Source organism: Lagopus leucura, unplaced genomic scaffold (assembly GCF_019238085.1).
Source record: "Lagopus leucura isolate 7727_CA_CO unplaced genomic scaffold, USGS_WTPT01 Super-Scaffold_100159, whole genome shotgun sequence".
NCBI classification, from domain to species: Eukaryota; Metazoa; Chordata; class Aves; order Galliformes; family Phasianidae; genus Lagopus; species Lagopus leucura.
Window position 1 is genome coordinate 5,031,175 of NW_024962335.1, and position 21,039 is coordinate 5,052,213.

At 37.3% G+C, this 21,039-nt stretch overlaps 1 protein-coding gene across 2 annotated transcripts in view; it reads right to left on the reverse strand.

The window, feature by feature from the left end:
- Positions 1-5,545: 5,545 nt before the first annotated feature.
- The window catches only part of KITLG (KIT ligand), a 54,914-nt gene continuing 39,420 nt past the window's right edge, over positions 5,546-21,039 (reverse strand). The window contains exons 5-10 of one of the 2 annotated variants that reach the window (XM_042889690.1): positions 20,658-20,820; positions 19,671-19,772; positions 12,479-12,588; positions 11,910-11,986; positions 10,582-10,665; positions 5,546-9,773 (exon numbers count right to left, since the gene is read on the reverse strand). In XM_042889690.1, coding sequence (XP_042745624.1) covers positions 10,626-10,665; positions 11,910-11,986; positions 12,479-12,588; positions 19,671-19,772; positions 20,658-20,820 — 492 coding nt within the window. In that variant the 3' untranslated portion in view covers positions 5,546-9,773; positions 10,582-10,625. The remainder of the gene's footprint in view (positions 9,774-10,581; positions 10,666-11,909; positions 11,987-12,478; positions 12,589-19,670; positions 19,773-20,657; positions 20,821-21,039) is intronic. The other variant, XM_042889691.1, reaches the window with a different exon arrangement.

Sequence of the window (21,039 nt, forward strand, 5' to 3'; positions counted from 1 at the left end):
TCTTTTGGTTTAAAGTGATGTCCCCTTTTCTTATCACAATTAGACTCCTTAAAATGTTAGTCTTTCTCCTGTTTACGAGTTCCCTTTAGGTTCTGGAAGGCCACAGTGAGATCTCCTGGGAGCTTTCTTTTCTCCAGGCTTAACAAGCTCAGCTGCCCATCTTTTCTGTGAGGTGCTTCAGCCCTTTGGTCATCTTCATGGCCTTCCTTGGAGGGACTTGCTCCATCCATTCATTATACTTCTTATGCAGAGGGCCCTCTCGTTACATTCTCGTGGGCCCATTTTTGGAGCTTGTCCAGGTCCCTTTGGATGGCATGTCTTCCTTCTTCCATATCAACTGAACCATTCAGCTTGGTGTCATCAGCAAACTTGCTGAGACTGCACTCAATCCCAATGTCTGTGTCAGTGATAAAGATTTTGAAGAGCACCTGTCCAAAAACAGACCAATGGGCAACACTACTTGCGACCAAACTCTACCCAAACATAGATCCATTGACCATAACCCTCTACCTGTGGCCATCCAACCAATTCTTTATCTACCAAATAGCCTAGCCTTCAAGTCTGTATCTCTCAGATTTAGAGAAAAGAATGTGATGTGGAACCATGTCAGAGGCCTTACAAATTTCAGGTAGATGGCATAATTTGCCCTTCTTTATCCACTGATGCCAACACTCCTTCAGAGAGGTCCACCGGACTGGATAAACTCCTTGTCTTGCATGTGCCTTAACTTAGCTTCCAGAAGGATCTGTTCCATGATCTTCCCAGGTACAGATATGAGACTCCCCAGCTCCAAATTCCCCAAGTCTTTCTTTCCCTCCTTCTTAAAGATTGGAATGATATTTCCCTTTTTCCTTCCACAGAGGACATTATCTGGCAACCATAACTTTTTGAATATGATGAAGATTTGCTGATGAGTTCTGCATAGTAGGATTCAAGAGTCTTGGCTGAGCAATCCCTTCCTTGCCAACCTCAATCTGCTTTGCCTTGCTGAGTGCCAGTCAAAGCTCAACTACTCCACCTTCTAAGCTTAGAGGGGACAGCTTTCAGAGTCTATGTCTTGCCTGAACAGAGATCACACACCCACCTTCACACCACCACACCCAAGGATTACAAGGCCGAGTCCTCCTCTCTCTGTAGATTAATCATTAATGTGTTTGCCCACAGGAAGGAGGATAGGTGAAATCATAGTTTCTGAACATCCTACCAATCAGGTTGGGAGCAAGGCCCTGCTCCTCCCTCCCTTTGGATAAGGGTTACTGTGCAAATGCATCGTGAGACTCCTGGGATCAGATAGGAGGTAAGATGAAGACAGACACTACGTTGCTCACCACAGACTGCAGAGACTGTGAAGAGAAGAGGCTTTGTACGTCATTAACATTCCAAAGCCGTACATTCCCCTCTTGGTGTCTGACTAGACAGTGCACACAAATCTGGGCACTGAATGGCCATAAGAAGATGCACGTGCTGTTGGGTTGGATGTTCTGCATGTTTTGGGCCATGAAAGGCACACCCTTTCTCAGCCTTTGTCAACATCAAGAGGGAGGGTAATTGACATGGAGGTAAGGTATGGATAGATTATGGGGTTGAGTGGAGTCGTGGCTGGAGAACTGAGATCACAGAAGATGGTGAACAAGATGAAATCCAACAAAATGAGCAAAGGCTGTGATCAGACTGACCGAGACCAGCCTGAGATTCACCTCCAAAGCATCACTACTATATCTTAAGAGAAATTTTTCCTAATATCCAACCTCAACCTCCCCTGGCACAACTTGAGGCCATTACTTCTCATCATTAGCTATGCAGGAGAAGAGGCTGACATCCACTTCTTCTTTTTAGGAGATAATGGGATTAACATACCTATACAACGCAACTATTTTTTTCTCTGAGGAAAAACTCACAGGGAATTTCTGTGCTCGTAGCCAGCATATGAACAGCTGTGTAATACTCAGCTCCCTACTTATAGATTTACTGTGTCCAAATCTTGTTGTTCTGTTGATCTCACTGTTTATCTAAATTACAAAAATAACAACTTTTGAGATTAAGCCACCTGGAACAATTTCAAAAGTCTAATATTTAGCTAAAGAGAAGTCTTCTCTTCCTAAACAACAACTCAAATCTTTGCTACCTATATAAAGGGCTGTAGTAGGGCTGCTAAACATAACTGGGTTGCAAAAAGCTTTAATTTGCAGAATATAACTCAACAGGAGAGCATGGGAAGTCAGGGATTGAGGCTGAAGTAGAGTCTGGACAGCTGCAGGACTTAAACATGTATGCATACAAGAAAAGAAACCTAAGGATCTGGGGAGTTTGGAGTTTCTAGATATGGCCCAGGCTGAAGAGCCAGTGGCCTGTTGAGTCTTGCAACACAGAATTAGAATCTCAATGGACCTGCCACCTTGGTGGCCTAAATGGAAATATGATAAATTTGTTTTAGGTGCCCCCAGGGATATGTAGGTATGTGTGGATCTGGCACATGCGGTTCTGGCACATGCAATCACAGAGAGGTGATGGTGCTGAGCTGCAGATGGCTGTGGAGGCCATCACAGGGTGTGGCACCCACTGAGCCTTTTGATCAGTGTATAGGACTTGGCAATCCTGAAGCTTGCTCTTGCCAAGGACTGGATTTGTGAAGAAATTCTGTAACATGCAACTTTCCTCCAGGGTATATGACTGAAGTTCACAGTAGTTACCTGTAAATTTTGCTAAGTCTCAGCACCGTCTCTTCCTTCCCTCCCAACACCCCTCCATCCCACAAACATGCATACACTACATTATGGGTACTGTAATGTGCTTATTTAAAGGGTTGCTGTATATCAGCAATTCTACTTGAAATGCAATACATACCCTGTTGTAGATTGTATTGGCATTATTCATTTGCACAACTATTTTTTGATGCAAAGGTTGAAATATTTAGAATAAAAAGATGAGAACACAAAGCTGAGTTAACTGGATTCTTCTGAAACAATACAAAAGAATTAAAAACAAAACACCAGGAAGTACAGCAGTATTGATGGGATACTTTCTTCTCAACTTCTTGCAAAGGAGTAATTGCACCAAAGAACTCATTGCATTATTCTTAGGGATAGGCAATTCAAAAGATTTAGATGCTACGTCTCTCCTTTCACTGATGCTATTAATTGGTTTTGAGACACATCCCCACTTTGTCATTTCTGAAGGTGAAGGCTGTTCCGTGTTTTGTTAATGATGACAGCATTGCTGAGAAAAAGGAAGGCCTAAAATATTTAACTTTAAGAACATGACAGATTAAATAACCCTTGGGGTCCTAATAATCATCAATCACAATGTAGGAGATGACAAGGTGAAATTTCTCAGATGACATTCTGTCACTTGGGCTAGTCACTTAAACTGACAAAAGCTATACATTCTGCTCTGTAGCTTCTTTATTCTAACTGGGCCAATTTTACTATCATGCTGTTATCCTGCACAGCAGAAGTGATGACAAACAAAAGAGGCTTTTGTGATCTCAGTCGAATATTTTACCATGAGCTCAAGAAAATATCTTCTTTGCCAATAAGGAATGAAAATTGTCCCTGTATTTTGTGACTGGCCAGAAGGCCAAGGCTCACGTCTGCCTGAAAAACAAGTCCAGTCTGTATTTTAGTTTCCACTTGCTTATTGTGGGATCATGTAGAAAGGGCCACAAGTCGAAGGAACTATAATTGCATTAGGGCTTCTTCCTGTTACATGTTGAAATAACTTTCCTCAGAATATGGTGGAAGAAAAAGAGGGCTGAATTTCCATTTGTGCATTCTTCACAATTATGGTCATCTGCTTTAATTTTACATTATTTTCTGTTACACATCAGCACATAATAATTCAGTATAAGCATATAACAATACAAAACTTGATTGTGTTAGCACATACTTCAGTGTAGTTATTGGGAAACTTGATCCCTCCAGAAAGTTTGAACTTTGGAAGACAATTTAACAGTAATGACTGCATGAAAGCATTAAGGGATTGGATACATAAATCATTAATATAGCATAAAATCCTGAAAAAGCCCAACTCATTAAAACACAGAAGGAAAAATTAATATCAGCAAATAAATGTACATACTGCCATTCAGAAACTTTCAAAAGCAAAAAAATATATTCAGTACTCTATGTTTGTTAAAATGTAATAAAAATACATTAGAGTCACTGAGCACAGCTGATGTAAAATAGTGCAATTTTATAGAAGTGCTGAGTTGTTCAAATGTATTGCTACCAAGAAACAGTAGGTGAGCATAATAAACAGCGTTTTTCTGATTGACAGAATTAAAATTATTAATGCTTGCCATCTCTTGGACAAAGTTTTTTTTTGTTTTCATCCACTAAACGAAATGATTATATTAATTGTTTTGGAGACACTGAACTTGGAAAACTGAAGTTCATTGTTTCCTTCAATCCTCTGGCACGTGCAGGTTCACCAGGGTTCGGATTAAGTGGTGGTGGTGATGGAGAGTTTTCAGTCAGCATTGTGTAATTCATATAAAAAAAAAGTCAGAGTACCAAAACTTGTTGGTGCCTCTTTGGCTGAAGTTATGTCTAATTTCTCAATATTTAATTCACTCTTTTCTGTATCATAGAATCATAGAATGGCCCAGGTTGAAAAGGACCACAATGATCATTGAGTTTCAAATCCCCTGCCATGTGCAGGTTCACCAATCACTAGACCAGGCTGCCCAGAGGCACATCCAGCCTGGCCCTGAATGCCTCCAGGGATGGGGCATACACAACTTCTTTGGGCAACCTGTTCCGGTGTGTCATCACCCTCAGTGTGAAGAACTTCCTCCCAGTATCTAACCTAATCCTCCCCTGTCTCAGTTTAAAACCATTCCCCCTTATCTGTGTGAACTACAGTTACCATGAACCTGACTTTGGTGAGAGCTGTTTTGACAGCTCTCATTATGACACATCCCGCCATTCATTTTGTCTTACATAACTTCTAGATCAAGCCTCCTTCCTTTTTGGTACATTAATGATGTCTTCCACATTATGCTCATCTCCATACTCTGCAGCTACTTAGTGCTTGTTTAACTCTAGCTATGCTGAGTGTGCATTGTACTTTCAACCCACACATGCCACTGGCGCTACTTCTCAGGTCATGAACTTCTGCTACACCATCAATTCAAGCCTGCTGCAACTTGGTCTTCTTTAAGCCCATCAGAGAACCACAGAATCACAGGATGTCTGAAGTTGGCAAGGACCTCTGAGTCCATCTGCCCTAACTCTACTCATTCAGAGCCAGAGCAAAGTGCCCAGGCCAATGACCTAGCAGCTTCTGAAGATCTCAATGGAGGAGATTCTGAAGCTGGAATAATTTGCATAATCAGAGATACACACCGGATTAGAACTGGAGATTGATAATGAGGATGTATGTTTTAGTGGCACAAAACTTCTAAATGCATGATTAAGAAATGAATGATTATGAAGGATCTCGCGTCTAGTAGCATCTAGACACTGTGGCAGGAAATTCTGCAAGAAAACAACAGGATGTTCAGAAAGTCTTAGGACTGACACAGATGAGCAGAGGAACATACTCATTGCTTGGCAGTGCATAATATCTTTATTTAGAACAATAAAGTATATGTATATAATGTAAATTTCAAATTTGAACTGGTATAAAAAAGGGATCAGGGAAAACATCTATCTTTAAGAGGACACATATATACATACACACCACATTACGTAAATTTTATTACTGCCAGTCAGAATGTATCTATGCAAGACTGTGATGACATTTACATTGAGATAAATGAATTTGCCCATGATACAACCAGCAAACGTCTGTGTCTCTATCACTAAAGAGTCTGAAGTTACTGCGTTCTGTCACTTCGATAACATAAAAGCAACATGCCACCATCACTGTACATCTGCATTCAATAGATGTCAGATTCCTGAATTGAAGGATGTTGGATAATTCTTAAATGTAAATCTAAATCAGAATATCTTTATGTATATGGTTAGCTTTTCTGTTTAATATTTGTACTGTGTGTACTGAATAGTCTCAGTGTATGACAAAGAGAGAGCAACAGAGAAAACAGAGCTGGTGAAGATCAGAATCTAAAACATGTGCAGGTTGTACATATACTCCATAGTATAGCACATTGGTGCTATCATAAGCTTACTTATACAATGACCTTGTGATTAAATAAGTACCATTAATTTATTCAAGTAAACACATACCTAAAATAGCACATTGAGTTACTCTGTATATCACTATCTGCTTTTTATTATCACAAGGCCACTATTAATTGCATGCAAAATTCAACAATGCCAAAGGAAACTTAAAAATGTTAGTTCCTCACAAAATGATAGAAATCTGAAACAAACTTGATTGAGTTTCTTATTTAAAACAAACAAAAAACAAACAAACAAACAAACAAAAAAAACACACAAAACCATTTACTTTTCCCCCAAATTCATTTTAAAAGAAAGGGTGTTCATTTTTGAGCTTATACAATGTTTACCCAAAAAGTCTGAAGAAGTGATCACTATTCAGAGGTCAGACCGGCTACAGCTGGATAAAGAAGCAATTACCTATTTCTGCCACCACTACTTTCACAGAATTGGATTCAAAGGTATCTCACAAATCATCAGTTTTTCAAAGTTTCAATGCATGTAAAATTAAGTCCTCCTTGGTGGATTGATAAATTGGGCACAGAAACCTTGAGATAATTTTTATGATCACATTTTCAAGTGTCATGCCATCCACTTGCCATCCATTCATATTTATAAATATCCAGAAATGTCCTTCTGCCTTGCAAAATGGCTGAGACCATCTAATATTTTGTTCAAATCTCTCAAAAATGGGCAGGAAGAACAGGGAAACCATGGACTCTATCAACAGTTTTGCTACTCTGTTGTACTATGTTCAGTGCATACTCAAAATCAGAACAGACTGTGATGTCAGGTTGGAAGTTATATGCATGAACTTTCTTTGAGTTTGCATGTACCCTTCAATTTGCTTTACTCCATAGCAGAGATTAAAGAATGTGACATATGAAGGTGACATATCTATTATTTTAAGATTTTACTCTTGGAACATGAATATTTTGTCACCATCTATCTAGGCTTAATGTATGTTTCCATTTAAACCTGTCATTTTATCTTTTACTATTTTATGGGTAGATGGTATAGTAAGGACTCTAAAACACCATGTGTTTTGAATGTCAAAATATAATTTAAGGCACACCAATATGTAATGTTATTGTGCATTTGATTCTCCAGAAAATATGTGTATAAGAAAACTAATATTCTCATGAACAAAGAATGTTAATAAATACAAATTTCTGTTTAAAGAACCATTGAAAAATACTGTAAAACTTAGAATATATAAACTAGCTTTGAGTACATACAAAATAGCAATGCGAAATATGTTTTTTTGTAAAATATGTAAGGGTAGTGGCTTCCACTTATTGTTGGTTGATACTTTTGAGCTCTGACAAAACATACATGCAGTATTCTTCACAAAACCCATAAGGTGCACATTTCCTATAAGTTCGGTCATGCTGACATTTCTTTCAGGGTAACTTTTATTCAGTTCGTAGGCCTAGTGAGTAAAGAACTACATTGGCAAATTTTTGCAGATCTAAAATTTGCAATGAGCCTTATTTGCAGAAGTGATGAGCAATCTTGATTATTTCTCATTAAGTGGTGAGTGCTCCTGCACTTCTGAATAAAAAAGAAGGTTTGATTCTCTCACCAAGCTTCTTTTCACATAATTTAAGCTACATTCCTCAGATTATAAAAACCTCAAAGCTCTGCTAGCATTAATGGGACTGTGCTAGTTTATGCCAACTGAATGAGATTGGAGAATACTTTTCTGATACCTAGGGTGGACAAAATATTATTTTCTGACACTCAGGCAGGCCTTAGTATAAGAAAGGAAAAAATTAGATCTATGTGATCAAATCCTGGTACAGGTGAATTCAAAAGAAATTTCACCATTGACCTCAGTAGTGTCAAAATTCCAAGAAAAGTAGCTAAATGCACATATAAGCTCTGTCATCATAATAAAGTCCTGAGGTTTTTCTTTCTCAGTGAGTATGAAAGCCAAAACAGTTTTACCAATAATACACACACACACACACACACACACATATTATATTACACATATGTTATGCTCTTTCTATGCATGGCTCTCAGAAAATTTATCAGATGATTAAAAATTCCACAAAAATTCTTTCAAAATTAATCCCATCAGTGTACCAGCAGATTTTGGATGATGGTATTAGATATATTGTTTGCCTCTTAAATTGCCCTGTGTGGAGTCAGGACTTGATGATCCTCAGAGGTCCCTTCCAACTCAGGAAATGTTATGATTTTACAGTGAAGTTAGACTATACTTTAGAGAGAACTCCAACTTTCTCCAAAACATGAATAAGGTGTTCCTTGTTTTATTTTTATTTTTTCAACATTTTCAAGTAACTCAAACTAAAATTCTTACTGACATAGCCAGTTTGATGACGGATGGCAGTTTGCCATCTGAAGTGAACCACCCTTACATTCTAAAGTAGAAACCTCTAATGCAGATAAATGATTCATTACCATTATCTAGAAAGAGTGAAGATGAAAAGATGCACAACTGTACTTGTAACTTTTATCACAGTATTTTTAGGATTTTCTTGAAAATGGCTGTACATCAAACTTGTACAAGATTTCATGGATGCTACAGCAGCAGTAGTTGTAGAAGACAAGTGGAAATTAAAGCCTTTCTCTTTTGTTTCAAGAGAATTAATCTTAGGAGTGGAGAATGTCAGGATAGTAAAGCTTACTAATAATTAAAAACACAATGCAAATATTAATTACAGCTGACGTAAGTAAAAGCTAAATACACTCTCAGGATCTTTCAGATTTTCTATGCTATACATTTGAGAACAAGTTATCAATGGCATGCATATTCAGCATTTGAAATGCATTTCATGGGTTTGTCTTTATTATGATGTTTGAACGCAATTCAGACTCTTTACTCTCCCTTCCCTTGGTATGGCTGGAAATTTCACCAGTGTTCACATCTCCAGCAGTTACTTCTAATGCTTCAAAACTCCATGATGTACTGTAATGTCCTGTTTACTTTGTCTTCATCCAGTATTTGCTTCTCCTGAGCAGACACCACCGAAGCTGATGAACTCTTGAGGCTTTCCGTGGTGGGCATGTAGCCACTTGGCATACAACAGAGGCCACGTGTCACTGTACACATGACTTTTGCCAGGAATAAACCCAGTTCTTTATAAGTGAAACGCTAGCAAACTGGCCCACGTCATGACTTTACTTTCAAGTTTTATATACAATATTGAAGAGTGCGTTATCTTATATCCATTTCTGCATTTTCTCTCAGTTCAAAGTATTCCATTTGAAGACACCAAGGTAAGGTAGAGGACACAGAACTTAAATTAAGGATGCAAAGGTATTTATGATTTTCAATGTTTCCATATAGTTAGAGGCATTTGAAAGATGTTTTTTTGTTCTGGACATGTACTTTCTTTGTCAGAGTCAGACGCAAGTACAAATGCAATTAAAAACCCCAAATGCCACACAAAGAAGATATTCACATAAGGTATAGTCCTGTTAAGTGCACACTCTTCTTATTGTTGTTCGATTCAGTGTTGGTTTCACAGTAAGAAACACAAAATTGTCCTCATTTCTATGTCATGTCTATGGAGTCATGGGCAGCAACAACAGATGCAGACTCAGTCTGTCACTCCAGAAGGAATATGAATGTGCTTAAAGCTGCTTCATTTATGAAGCAAACATGGAACTGTTACCTGCCTGAAGAGAAAGAGCAGTTAGAATTTTCCTAATTAATTTTCATCTCTATGCTACTAAACAGCAGAGCATTTCACAGACGTAACACAGACATTTTTTCCTATAATTTTGGAAGCAGATATATTCATGATACTTGCATGGCATCCCGTAACTCAGAAACAAAATAATATTTCTATTCTGATGTATTTCAACTTCATGGCACCACTTGATTCAAGAGCACATTTTCCAGCAAAAAGTTTTGATATCATCTAGTCAATGGTGACTACATAACTCTCGTGGTCAGACTGCCCTTGCCAGAGGAATGTTCCTTTTGCAGAGAGCTGCTGGGACAGGAAAGCTCACTTACATTTGCTGCTCCCTCCATCATTCTTGTTTGTCCATCTTACATACAAACAAGAATGATGGATCTGATAATGCTGTGGAGAACTGCAAACAGTGCTGAGTAAACAACTGGAAGAACTTCAGTTCTATCCTGCCTTTTGAAAGACTGTGATTTTAGATTACACAGCTGTGGGGACAACAGCTGAAATATTTTCCATACTGGCCATCACACCAAAAAGGAGAAGCAGCAGTTGTCCTTCATTTCAGAATTCTAGCATCTTTTATTTTATAATGTTTACATTCAAATCCAAAAGCTAGAATTAATTATACAAGATTAACTAAATTACCAACTAAAGTTCTGAGGCACAAAGCAAATCTACTGATAATAAGTTTTATTACATTATTTTTCCCCCAATGGACTCTGAGTGATTCCATATTTCGACAGATAGAAGTTAATCCTGTGGTAGCTCTTTTAACCACAAGAACTTACCAGTACATGAAACAGTAACAGTGTTGAGGGAGAAAAAGCAACAGCTACACTTGTAGATGTTCTTTTGCTTTTTGCTGCAACATACTGAAATAAAAAATAGGTACTTTATTACTACAGTGCTAGTACTGTAGGTGCTATTACTACAGTTTTGAGGAACTACAATGGAAGGCTTTGTCAGTTAACATAAAACCATCTACATATAAAAAAAAAAAAAAAAAAAAAGAAATATCTGTAATTGAACCAGAAGTATTAAAACATGTTTGGTAACAGATTCTTCCTACTTGTTGATGAATTTTCAAAATTTCCCAAGGAAAAGGGAGAAAAAAAAACAAACAAACTGCACAGTGAGTATGTAACCTGTTTACATTTTCCTCTTAGGGTCATCTCCTGCATTTTCTTAATGGCTCTATTTCCTCCTCTCTCTCTTTTCCTCCTATAAAGTCATTTTATATATTTCCTGTGATGTCAGAAGGAAGATTCATGTTTGGCTTCACAGATTTTAACACCTGCTAGGCTGAGGTGCTAGGATGAGTTATTCTTAGCAAATCATACATTGGGTAAATGTGCAGTTTTCTTTTATGTGAACTGTACATGATGAAAAAATGTTTGAATAATGTATTATCCTAGAAGGTTTGTACCCTGAAAACTGTAGTCCACGTAACCAAAAACTGCTGATCAGAACTTTGCCTATTTCTGTCTTCAACCATAGGCAGCATGATGGCATTTCATACAGTGTAAGACCGGTAGATCTCCTTTAGGTGTTATAATTCCTCACAGATTAAAAGTGACTAAAGATTCTGAAATAGAGGGTTAAATAATACTCCCAAAACATTTTAGCGTGAATTATAGTAACATGAAATATTCTAACTTAAGACTATCCCTAGGTCTCTTTCCACAGAAAATAACAAATTTCACTTCTTTTTGTTGCTTCCTCCACAGGTCTCAGACATCCTGGGTTGGCTTCATTCTTCCATTGTAAGGTAACCCTTCAAACCTGCTTCTTTTCATCACTATTCCTTACTTGTTGTATGAGTCACTGCTAACGTTCTGTTAATATAATTTTGTACACAGGAATCTCTTCTGTATTAATTCTTATATTTCATACTGGACCTCCTTCAAAGGGCTGATACTAAGCATACTTTTCAGATCTACAGCAAACCCCAATAGTGTGGCTTAGTTTTCTTCTTTGATTGGTTGTTTGCAGGTTTGTTTTTTGTTTCCTTGTTTGTTTATTGTGAGAACTAGGGAGGAATTTTCAGAAAGTTTCTGAAAGATAATCTTACATTTCTATACGTATATGTGTGTGTGTGTGAAGTGGAACTTTGTACCTTATCTCATTTTCCTCTTGACAGCCATGACACTGTGTAGTTTCATTACTTTCTGGTCTGGATTTAGGATGTGTTTTCTAGAAAGAAAATACAATAAATGTAAATATCCTAAAGCTTTAGCTGAAAACTCTGAAAGCAATTGTTACTCCAATTTGCTTCAGATTTTCAATATCAAAATATTTTTGCAAAATGTAGGTAAAATACTGCCTTCTAATACACATTTCCTAATTGTATAATTTTAAAATTAAATATTTTTTATTGTAGAAAATGCTACACTGGCTAAAACCATAGGAACCCATCTCAAGACATAAGAGAAGAACTGGGTAATTAGGGGAATCCCATGCTTTTAATTTCCAATTAGAGAAATATCAAACTGACAAGACAAGTTTTGTAAATTGGTGATGGAACTGAAGAATTTGACAACAAAGTTTTATGTTTGCATGTCACACAGTTCAGAGAAGATCAAAAAAGAGGTCTATGACTTTCACATGCAGAATCATTCTGTTCTTCCAGCTTCTCTATAGCCATGAAATATAACTACGCAAACAATTACATGAAATATTTCTTACCTTCCAGTATATGGCTCCCAAAATAAACCCAATGAGAAGAGACAGCAATGATGTCAATGCTATGCTGATCCCTTGCAGGCTGGAGCTGCTAATGAAGCCAAGTGCCTCTTCTGCAATTACAGATGTTCTCATTAGTGAAGACAGATTTATGGCAGAAAACCATCTTCAGGGCAATACTATTAACAAGAGCACTTTTAGGCACCATCTACATAATAACATCAAGATAGCAAAACAGATACTTCAAAATGCTGTGTACATGAGGTGCATGTCATCCAAAATATCATAAGAACTCTTTTTGATCACAGAGATGCTCCTCCCCCTTATGAAATTGTTCTGTTTAATAGTTCCAAGACTGATTATCTTTTCTGTCATTTGTAGAGCACATTCTTTTTCCCTCACTTTGAGGGAAAATTTGTTTTTATCAGCTTTTAATTATCTCGTATCACAAAGTAATTCCTGCGAAGACAAAATATTTGTCACTTTAAAACACTCACTTCATGCATTTGTTTAAGCTCCATAAGACACATATGACACAGAGCTTGATTTAACAATAATGTCTGACTCTGTTTCTAATGTCTGCCTGGTAAGGTGCTGCTGACTTCAATAAGATCAAAACCCTGTAAGTTTAAGTCTAGTTGTGTGCTATTTTGTTGCTACCATTTCTTGATAGCTTTTTGCATTTTATACAGAATAGCCCTAGTTCTAGTTTTTTATGAGAATAAGAAATTCCATTCTCCTTATATGGAGCTGTATGCATACCAAGACTAAAACGAGGCTATCCAATTATTTGATCAAGATCAGCATGTGAAAAGTCCTATGGAGTCACCTTGGGATCCACTTTCTGAAATGCAAAGTGAGCTGTAGGAGACTGCCAGTTTAGACACCATACACCAGGCTTGCAGTTAATTTCAAAATTTGATGTTTGCAGCTCAAATGGAGGGTGTATTGTCAGATTATTGCAAAAGAACCAAATTGGAAGCATAGAAAAAGTGTAGGTAACTAGATACAGAAATGAAAATGGAGTTGTAGGACTAGAAATCTGTGCAAGTGACTTACACAAACAGCAAATTTCTAAGCACATATGGTGTGAAATACTGGGTCAATCAATGTGTGTTTAGTACATTATTAAAGAGCCACTGAAAAAACACTTTAGTTTAGAAAGTAGCATTCTTATAATTAACTGGCAACTCACTTTCATTCTCTTGAGTTTTTCTGCGTGTCATGTTACAAGCTTTTACACAAATATTTTTTCTCTGAAATTAAGCCATATTTCTAGGGTTACCATAGAGAAAACTATATGAAAACAAGTCTACACCCCTTGTTATGTACTGTTTAAAACTCTAGATTCTGACAATAGGGGCTTGAATTTTACTTACATCAGTAGGCTCATTGCACTAAAATTAAACATTGGACAAACAGAATAGATGATAATTTACTGGAAAGAAATATGTCTAAAGAGGAGGGAAAGTTCTACAGAAATGAACGTCAGTTGAAAAGAGTGGAAATTAACAGGAGTGAGATATCTTTTATGAAAGTCTGTCCCAGGTTAGGTATAGAGGTGTGTTTATTCAAATTGAACTTAGAGAAATCTGGACAAATTGAAGTGGTGTGGAGATAGTCTGAGTAGCTGAAACAAAAAATCCTATCGTTAATTTATGCAACTTGTATTCACCTGAGAAAATTTCTATAATGTTCTTGTGTTCTAGTCAATTAAAATGCAACACTGTTTTGCCTAATTACATTAATCATTCTTCCCAGTGTGAGACTGGTTAGTTGTAACGCTGAACTTATAGGGATGGTCATGTTTTCTGGATTCTGTTCTACAAAGTTCAGAAAAATAGAAAAGTGGGGGAAAAAATTTTCTTCAGGTCACAAAGAGCAAGTCATTTGATAAGAAGTTTTTGCAGACTGTTTAACCTCAAAATCCTCTATCTGCTCTGTAATGCCTGTTAGAATGGTATGGCAAGCATGTTGATTTTTACATCAACTTCTAAATAAATAGTCTGCATTCGGGGAGATCAGTGTTATTCTGGCATGATAATTTTTACAAATTTTCACTAACTTTAGAGAGTCTTAGATAAAGAAGAGTTTTCTTTATAATGAGATATCTAAAAGTAGAAAAATCTGATTTCTGAGAAGATATCTACAATGCAAATGCTTTCTTCAGCATCTACTGAAAGTGATATATATTTAGTTTTCCATGTGGAGACCTGAAATCCAGGGGCAGAACCTAAATACAGTCAAATTGTAAAAAAATAAGCAACAAAAATGTGCAAAGCTACTTTTAAAAACAAAAATAGATTTTTTCTCATAATTTCATTCTGAGTTAATTTGAAATTTAAGTAACCTAAATCTACTTTTAAAAAGCAAATAACAAAATATATTTTAAATTTATTTTTGAATCAGGAAAAATGTCTCTTGAAAAATTTGGAGAGAATAAATAAATCATGTATGGCAGATTTTATCGTGTGCTTTCCATTTATCTAAATACCTAAGTCAGAACAGGTTGGAGAATTTTCAGTCTGGAGAATCTCCCAGATTCTGTGCCATAGTGAAGGGAAATGAGAAAGACAAGCTGGCTGCTAGTAGTTTTTATCCCTTTAATTGAGACTTTTTCCTCTGGTAGAAATTGAACTAGAACAGCTCTACACAAAAGCATTCCCACTTTTAGTGTTTGAGAAGAGAGAGCAGGAGAAGGAATAGGAGGAACCAGGTGGTATGGTAACTTCATGAACTCTTTGGGCAACACCAGAGGAACTTCTGGCTCTGCAGTTGGTAGGTTATTTACTTGAAACAGACTTTATTTCTGCAAGGTGCTAAAGGGATGTGGAAGCAGGCCAGCACCGCTTTGTGCGCTCACTTCAACACCTTGTGGAAGAATCCCTTAGGAAGTGAGCTCATGTGAAGTAGATTCATGTATAATCTTCACGGACATCCGTATGTTAAACTGAATGAAATACGTTTACATTGAAAGCCACTCAGCTACACAAAGAAGTTATTGAGCTGCTCTCCACTTTGAGCCATGTGTGTAAGTTTAGCAAGCAATTATGATTCAAACCACCAACTAGATTTTATTGCCTTATATGACTCAAAGGAATTTTCACTTTACCTCTGCTCAGCTCTAACACAGTTACCACAAGATCTTATCTACAAAAATGTAGAACAGCTTTCACCTGTTCATTAGGGTTTTCCATTAACTGTAAAAGCACAGAATGAAACACCAATTGCATTAAGCCATGGGTAATATTTTTTAATTGTTGTGCAATTACAGAATTAAACTACAGTATTCTTTGCTTAATTATAAAAGTCAAACTTCTTCCTAAAATCACTCATAGAGATCTTTGTGTTTACAGTGCACACATGTTCTCTGAGCTGTTCAGTACTTCATAATAAGGCTTAATTATTATGGGAAAATTACAGGCAAAAATAGAAGAAAGCAACACTGAAAAATATAAATTGCACTGTAAGAATAAAAAGCTTAGTTAAGTGCTGTAACAGCTAGCAAGTTCAAGTTTAAGAGGGAAAGATGAGATTCATTTGGTGGAAAGAAAAAGGACTACTATAGTTTGCTTGATTAAAGCACTGAAAGAGAACAAGATTCAAGACCTCTTATCCTAACATTAGTTCCTTTTTTAGAAACCATTAATTTGAATTCTCTGTTCTGTGCAGAAGTTAATGATCCAGAGAATACAGAGAATCAGTGGAACTAAGACATAAACAATTCCTCAGTGTTTAAACTGGATTGCATCATGTAGAACCAAGAAAAACTAAAGGGAAGGAAGGAAGAATAATATTGTGTAACCAAAGATGGAGTGGGAACACGACAGAGATCTACATTAAATATTACCAGGAAAACAACACTATGTCATTCAAAAAAAGATTAGAAAAGGATAATTGTTCCACTTTACATCTAGTTGGAATAAAATTTTTGGTTCAGATGATGTGTGAACTCTATCACAGTAGTTCAATTTTATCATTGTGCAATAATGATTGAATCTTGAGATACAATGTGCAATAAATGCAGAACAACATGAGAAAAATTTAATTTAGCCAATTTATATGACATTTCTATAGTAATTATTTCACACATTATTTTATTAGATGATTTTTTTCAGGTTTGTCTAAGCTGAATTTAAAATCAAGAGCAGTTCAAGACGTCTGACTCTCCAAGCAGACTATATTAATAGATTCAATATTTGTTGTTAATCTGGAAGGATTCATTTCTAACAGTGAATGTTTCTCAATAGTCTATAAACAATTAATTTAAATTGCTCATTTTAATAGTTTAGTAGTGAAGAGGGTCATAAAAAAAAAATACCACAGTAGTTTTTGGATGCATTTTTCAGGTTTCTCCAAGTTTCTGCTCCAAATGTTTGCCTTTCTGAACTTTGAATTTAGTGATGCTGTTCCAAGAACAACCTACAGCCAGCAGACTGAGTTATCTGCCCTGAGGATTCCCAATGTGAATGTTACAACATTCATTCGTTGTTGTTTGCTTCATGAAGACAAAGATTAACTAAAAAAAAAACTTATTTAGCAGTAAGGCCAAGACAACATAAAATTGGTACTGAAGATGATTCTCAGACAATAAGAGATGCCAATAACTATGCAACAAGTCCTTCCCCTTCCAAACTAATGACTGAAGTGTAACCAGTCAGTGTCCAATCTTCAAATTAATGTAATTTAATCTGATTAAGTGTACAAACTGTCCTCAGTCCTAGACATTTAGACCTTGCCATTTCTACATAAGGCTGTGGTATCCAATTTTCCAGTAAGTTGCTTAAGAGAATGATAATCAGTTAGAGCACACCTGTACAGCATATGGCCAGCCAAGCAATTTCTTTTACTTATTGCATTATTTTAATTAGGCTTTTTTTCTACTTGATAATCAGTTACAAAATAAGATTAACATGCCTTTTTCTGTGTTCTTGTACCCAGCACAGCTCTGGCCAGAGCTCTAGACTCTGCTTTGCTGCCTAATGACTCTCCTGTCACTGTGCTGGGTCAAAACTCCTTTCAAATAAATTGTTACTGTAGTCTGTCTCTCTCTTTCTTTGGCTCCTTGATCCATTCCCATTGCTTCAGGCTGCATTTGAATATTCTTCCTCTCATAGTTACATCAAAAATTATCACATGCTCAGACCTGAGAGAGACAGGTATGCACTTTTTAGCCCCCTCCTGGTGCCTCACAGTTGGCTGTAGACTCATCAGGTTATTTGCAGCCAGCTCTGTGACCTCCTGGATAGGAATTTATGGCACTGAGACTTCTCTTTTTCAGAGAGGAAAGCTGCCAGACAAGAGTTGAAGGTGGATCCAAGCACATATATAGAGTGGACAGAGAATGGCTTGAGAGCCCTGAGAAGAATGTGGGAATGTCAGTTGATGAAAGACTCAAGATGGGCCAGCAGTATGAATTTGCAGCCCAGAAAGCCAACCATTTCCTGAGTTGCATCAAGAAAACTGGCCAGCAAATCAAGAGAGGTGATTCTGCCCCTCTGCTCTCGTGAGACCCCTGGAATACTGCATCCAGTTCTGGGCCCCCCAACACAAGAAGGACATTGAACTGTTGGAGCAGGTCCAGAGGAGAGCCACAAGGACGATCAGAGGGCTGGAGCACCTCCCCTGTGGGAACAGGCTGAGAGAGTTGGGGCTCTTCAGCCTGATAAAGAGAAGGCTCCAGGAGGACCTTATAACAGCCTTCCAGTACCTGAAGGGGGCCCTAAAGGAGAGCTAGGGAGGGAAATTTTGTAAGGGCATGTACTAATAAGACAGGGGGAAATGTCTTTTAAATAGAAGAGGGCAGATTTAGAGTAGATGTTAGGAAGAATTTTTTTACAGTAAGGGTGGTGAGACACTGGAACAGGTTGCCAGAGAAGTTGTGGATGTCCTCTCTGGAGGTGTTCAAGCCAGGCTGGATGGTACCTTGAGCAACCTGTCTAGTGGGAGGCATCCCTGCCTATAGCAGAAGGTTTGGAACTAGATCTTAAAGGTCCCTTCAAACCCAAACCATTCTATGATCCTATGATTTTGTTCCAGCCTTCTTCTCAGATGACTCTGAGGTGTTGTAAGATATTCTGTTAACTACAAAGTGATTCAACCTGACAACAGTTGTGAACTATCTATGTGGTAGCATGCGTGGTGCTGAAAACCTAGGGAATAACTAGATTACACATTTGCAACTGAAGGAAGAAGAGAATAAATAAACTCCAAGTAGGATCTGTCCTACTATCAGGAGCTTCCCACCAGTGCCTGTGCTTTCTTAATCACAAGGAGTACCTGCCACACACTTCAACATTACACATTAAGATAATGCTGATATTTTTAAAACATGAAATAATACAAAGAAATGCATGCTATCATCCTGGCATGTCTGAGAAAAAGGAGCAAGGAAAACTACAGCACAATAAGCTTTATGCACCATTTCAGGAACCTTTAAGGTCGTTAAAACCCCCTGAAACTCTGTTAGTTCTCTTCACCTCAGCTTCCTACATTCCTTCTGACCCATGACAGGTAACACTGAGGCTCTTACGGAAACAACTCCAGGCTGTTTTATATGTCAGTGACCAGTCATGTAATACACTCATCAAGATAGATAAGAAGCACAGAGAAGACTAGGCTGGATAGAAGATTACAGCCTTCCAAAACTGTAGTAATTAATTCCTTGATCTCAACCAAAAACTTCCTCAGCATGAAACTGGCCCTACTGTAACTACATACAGCAGGGACTGTCTTCAGATTTGGTGTCAACTTTGGCAACCAGAGTGCTCTCAAAATACGTACAGAGGAGCTCTTCACCCAAACAAGTATCCTAGGATCAATTCAGGATAGCTATTCTGTTTGGAGCATCTTTTTCTAAGACTGAAAATGATGTGCCTGGGGTAACTGAGTTTGCTGAGACCACGTGACTAGTGAGGCCTCACAACAACAATAAGCCAACAGGAGGAGACCTGCCCTCTCCAAGAAGCATAGAGCTGTCACAGCATTGCAACTTTACAGCATTTCTAAATTTTGATTCATTGCATTTTGGTGTTACAGTTGAGAAACACATGGTGCACCATCAGGCACAAGTAACTTCCCAAGTAACTTAATTTGCACAATTAAGACGTTCTTTTCCTCTGAACTCTAATAACAACCATCTTCCAGAACAAAGTGTAGACACATATATTAATTCAAGTATTAATTCAATACTTACTTTTACTGTTACTGCTAGTATTACTGCCAATGCTGTCATTCCTAAGGGAGCTGGCAGCAACAGGTGGAAACGAAATTGTTTTTGTGACAGCGACTCTGGAATCTAAATAGAAAATGAGTGTGTCAGCATTATGTAACTTAAAATACAGTTCCCTCTATATGTAATGAAAGTCTATAGAGCTATTTGGCTCTTCTAAAATTTGGCTGTAGGGCTTTCTTCTTAATAGGCCAAAAAAGGCTGCCTTATTAAGAGACAGATGAGTCCACATACTGAGCTGCTGCTGAATAGCTATTCTGGAAAAGCAATTGCTTTAAACAAGTTCTTAGGTAGTGGCACTGATCTGCTTCTAGTTATTACTGGTGTAATTGTGCAAATGGATATGTCGCCCTAATTAAAACAGCTAATAGCTATCACTAGAGAGAGTAAAAGAAAAGAGAATACGAAACCTCCATTTACTGGAAGGATGAGAATCAGCTGCAGGAGCCTGACCTGAGCTAGTTGTATCTTTCACATCAAGTAAACATGGGCCTTTTCAGGAGGAGTGAGGTGAATATGGAGGTGACTTGAGGCTACTCCAGTTTACAACTTATCCTAGCTTTCTATCCTTTAAGTAGTGTAATTTTAGGCTCCTTTACTGCCTTATAAAAACTAAATAGAGCATCAATAGAAGATAAGATGAAGAATAAGAGCAATGTATGAAAATGATCCAGGATGTATTTAGGATGAAAAGAAACAGAGCAGAGCATTGTGAAGTTATCTGGATTATATTAAGGAACAATGTCACTAGAAACGATGGCAGTAGTTTTACTGCCAGATATAAATCTCCTTTGAACAGAAATACAAACTTTGGTGTTGGTGGTAATTTTAGCTGGCAGTAAAATGGAAACATTTAGATACACCACTGGATTCTTAGCATCTTGAAAACAAAGGAAAATCACCCATTTCTCTTTATTTAGATTCTGTTCTCCCAAACAAGAGCCATCTTACCATTCTCTGGTGTTTCTACAGTTGAAGGCATAATGCACTCGTTCTTATCCAGTGAATCTGCAAATTCCTTGTAGACCTCAATGGTACTATTAAAGAGCCTAAAGAAATTCTCAGGAATGAAGCGATCTTCTTCATAAAGGTGACCATTTTCTTTTATAAAATCCTAGGATAAAATATAGAATTCAACTTGAAAAGGTCGGGAGAGATGCACACATCAGCACCTCAACAGATGATAAAAATATCCAAAGTGATATACAATAGCTTAAATTTTTATCCTGTAGAAGACCAGATCTTCTGTGTACAAATGTCACAACCGTTTGATGTTTTCAAATTAACTTTGTAAATAGAAATAAAATATTATTCCACTGTTGTAATAATGCCA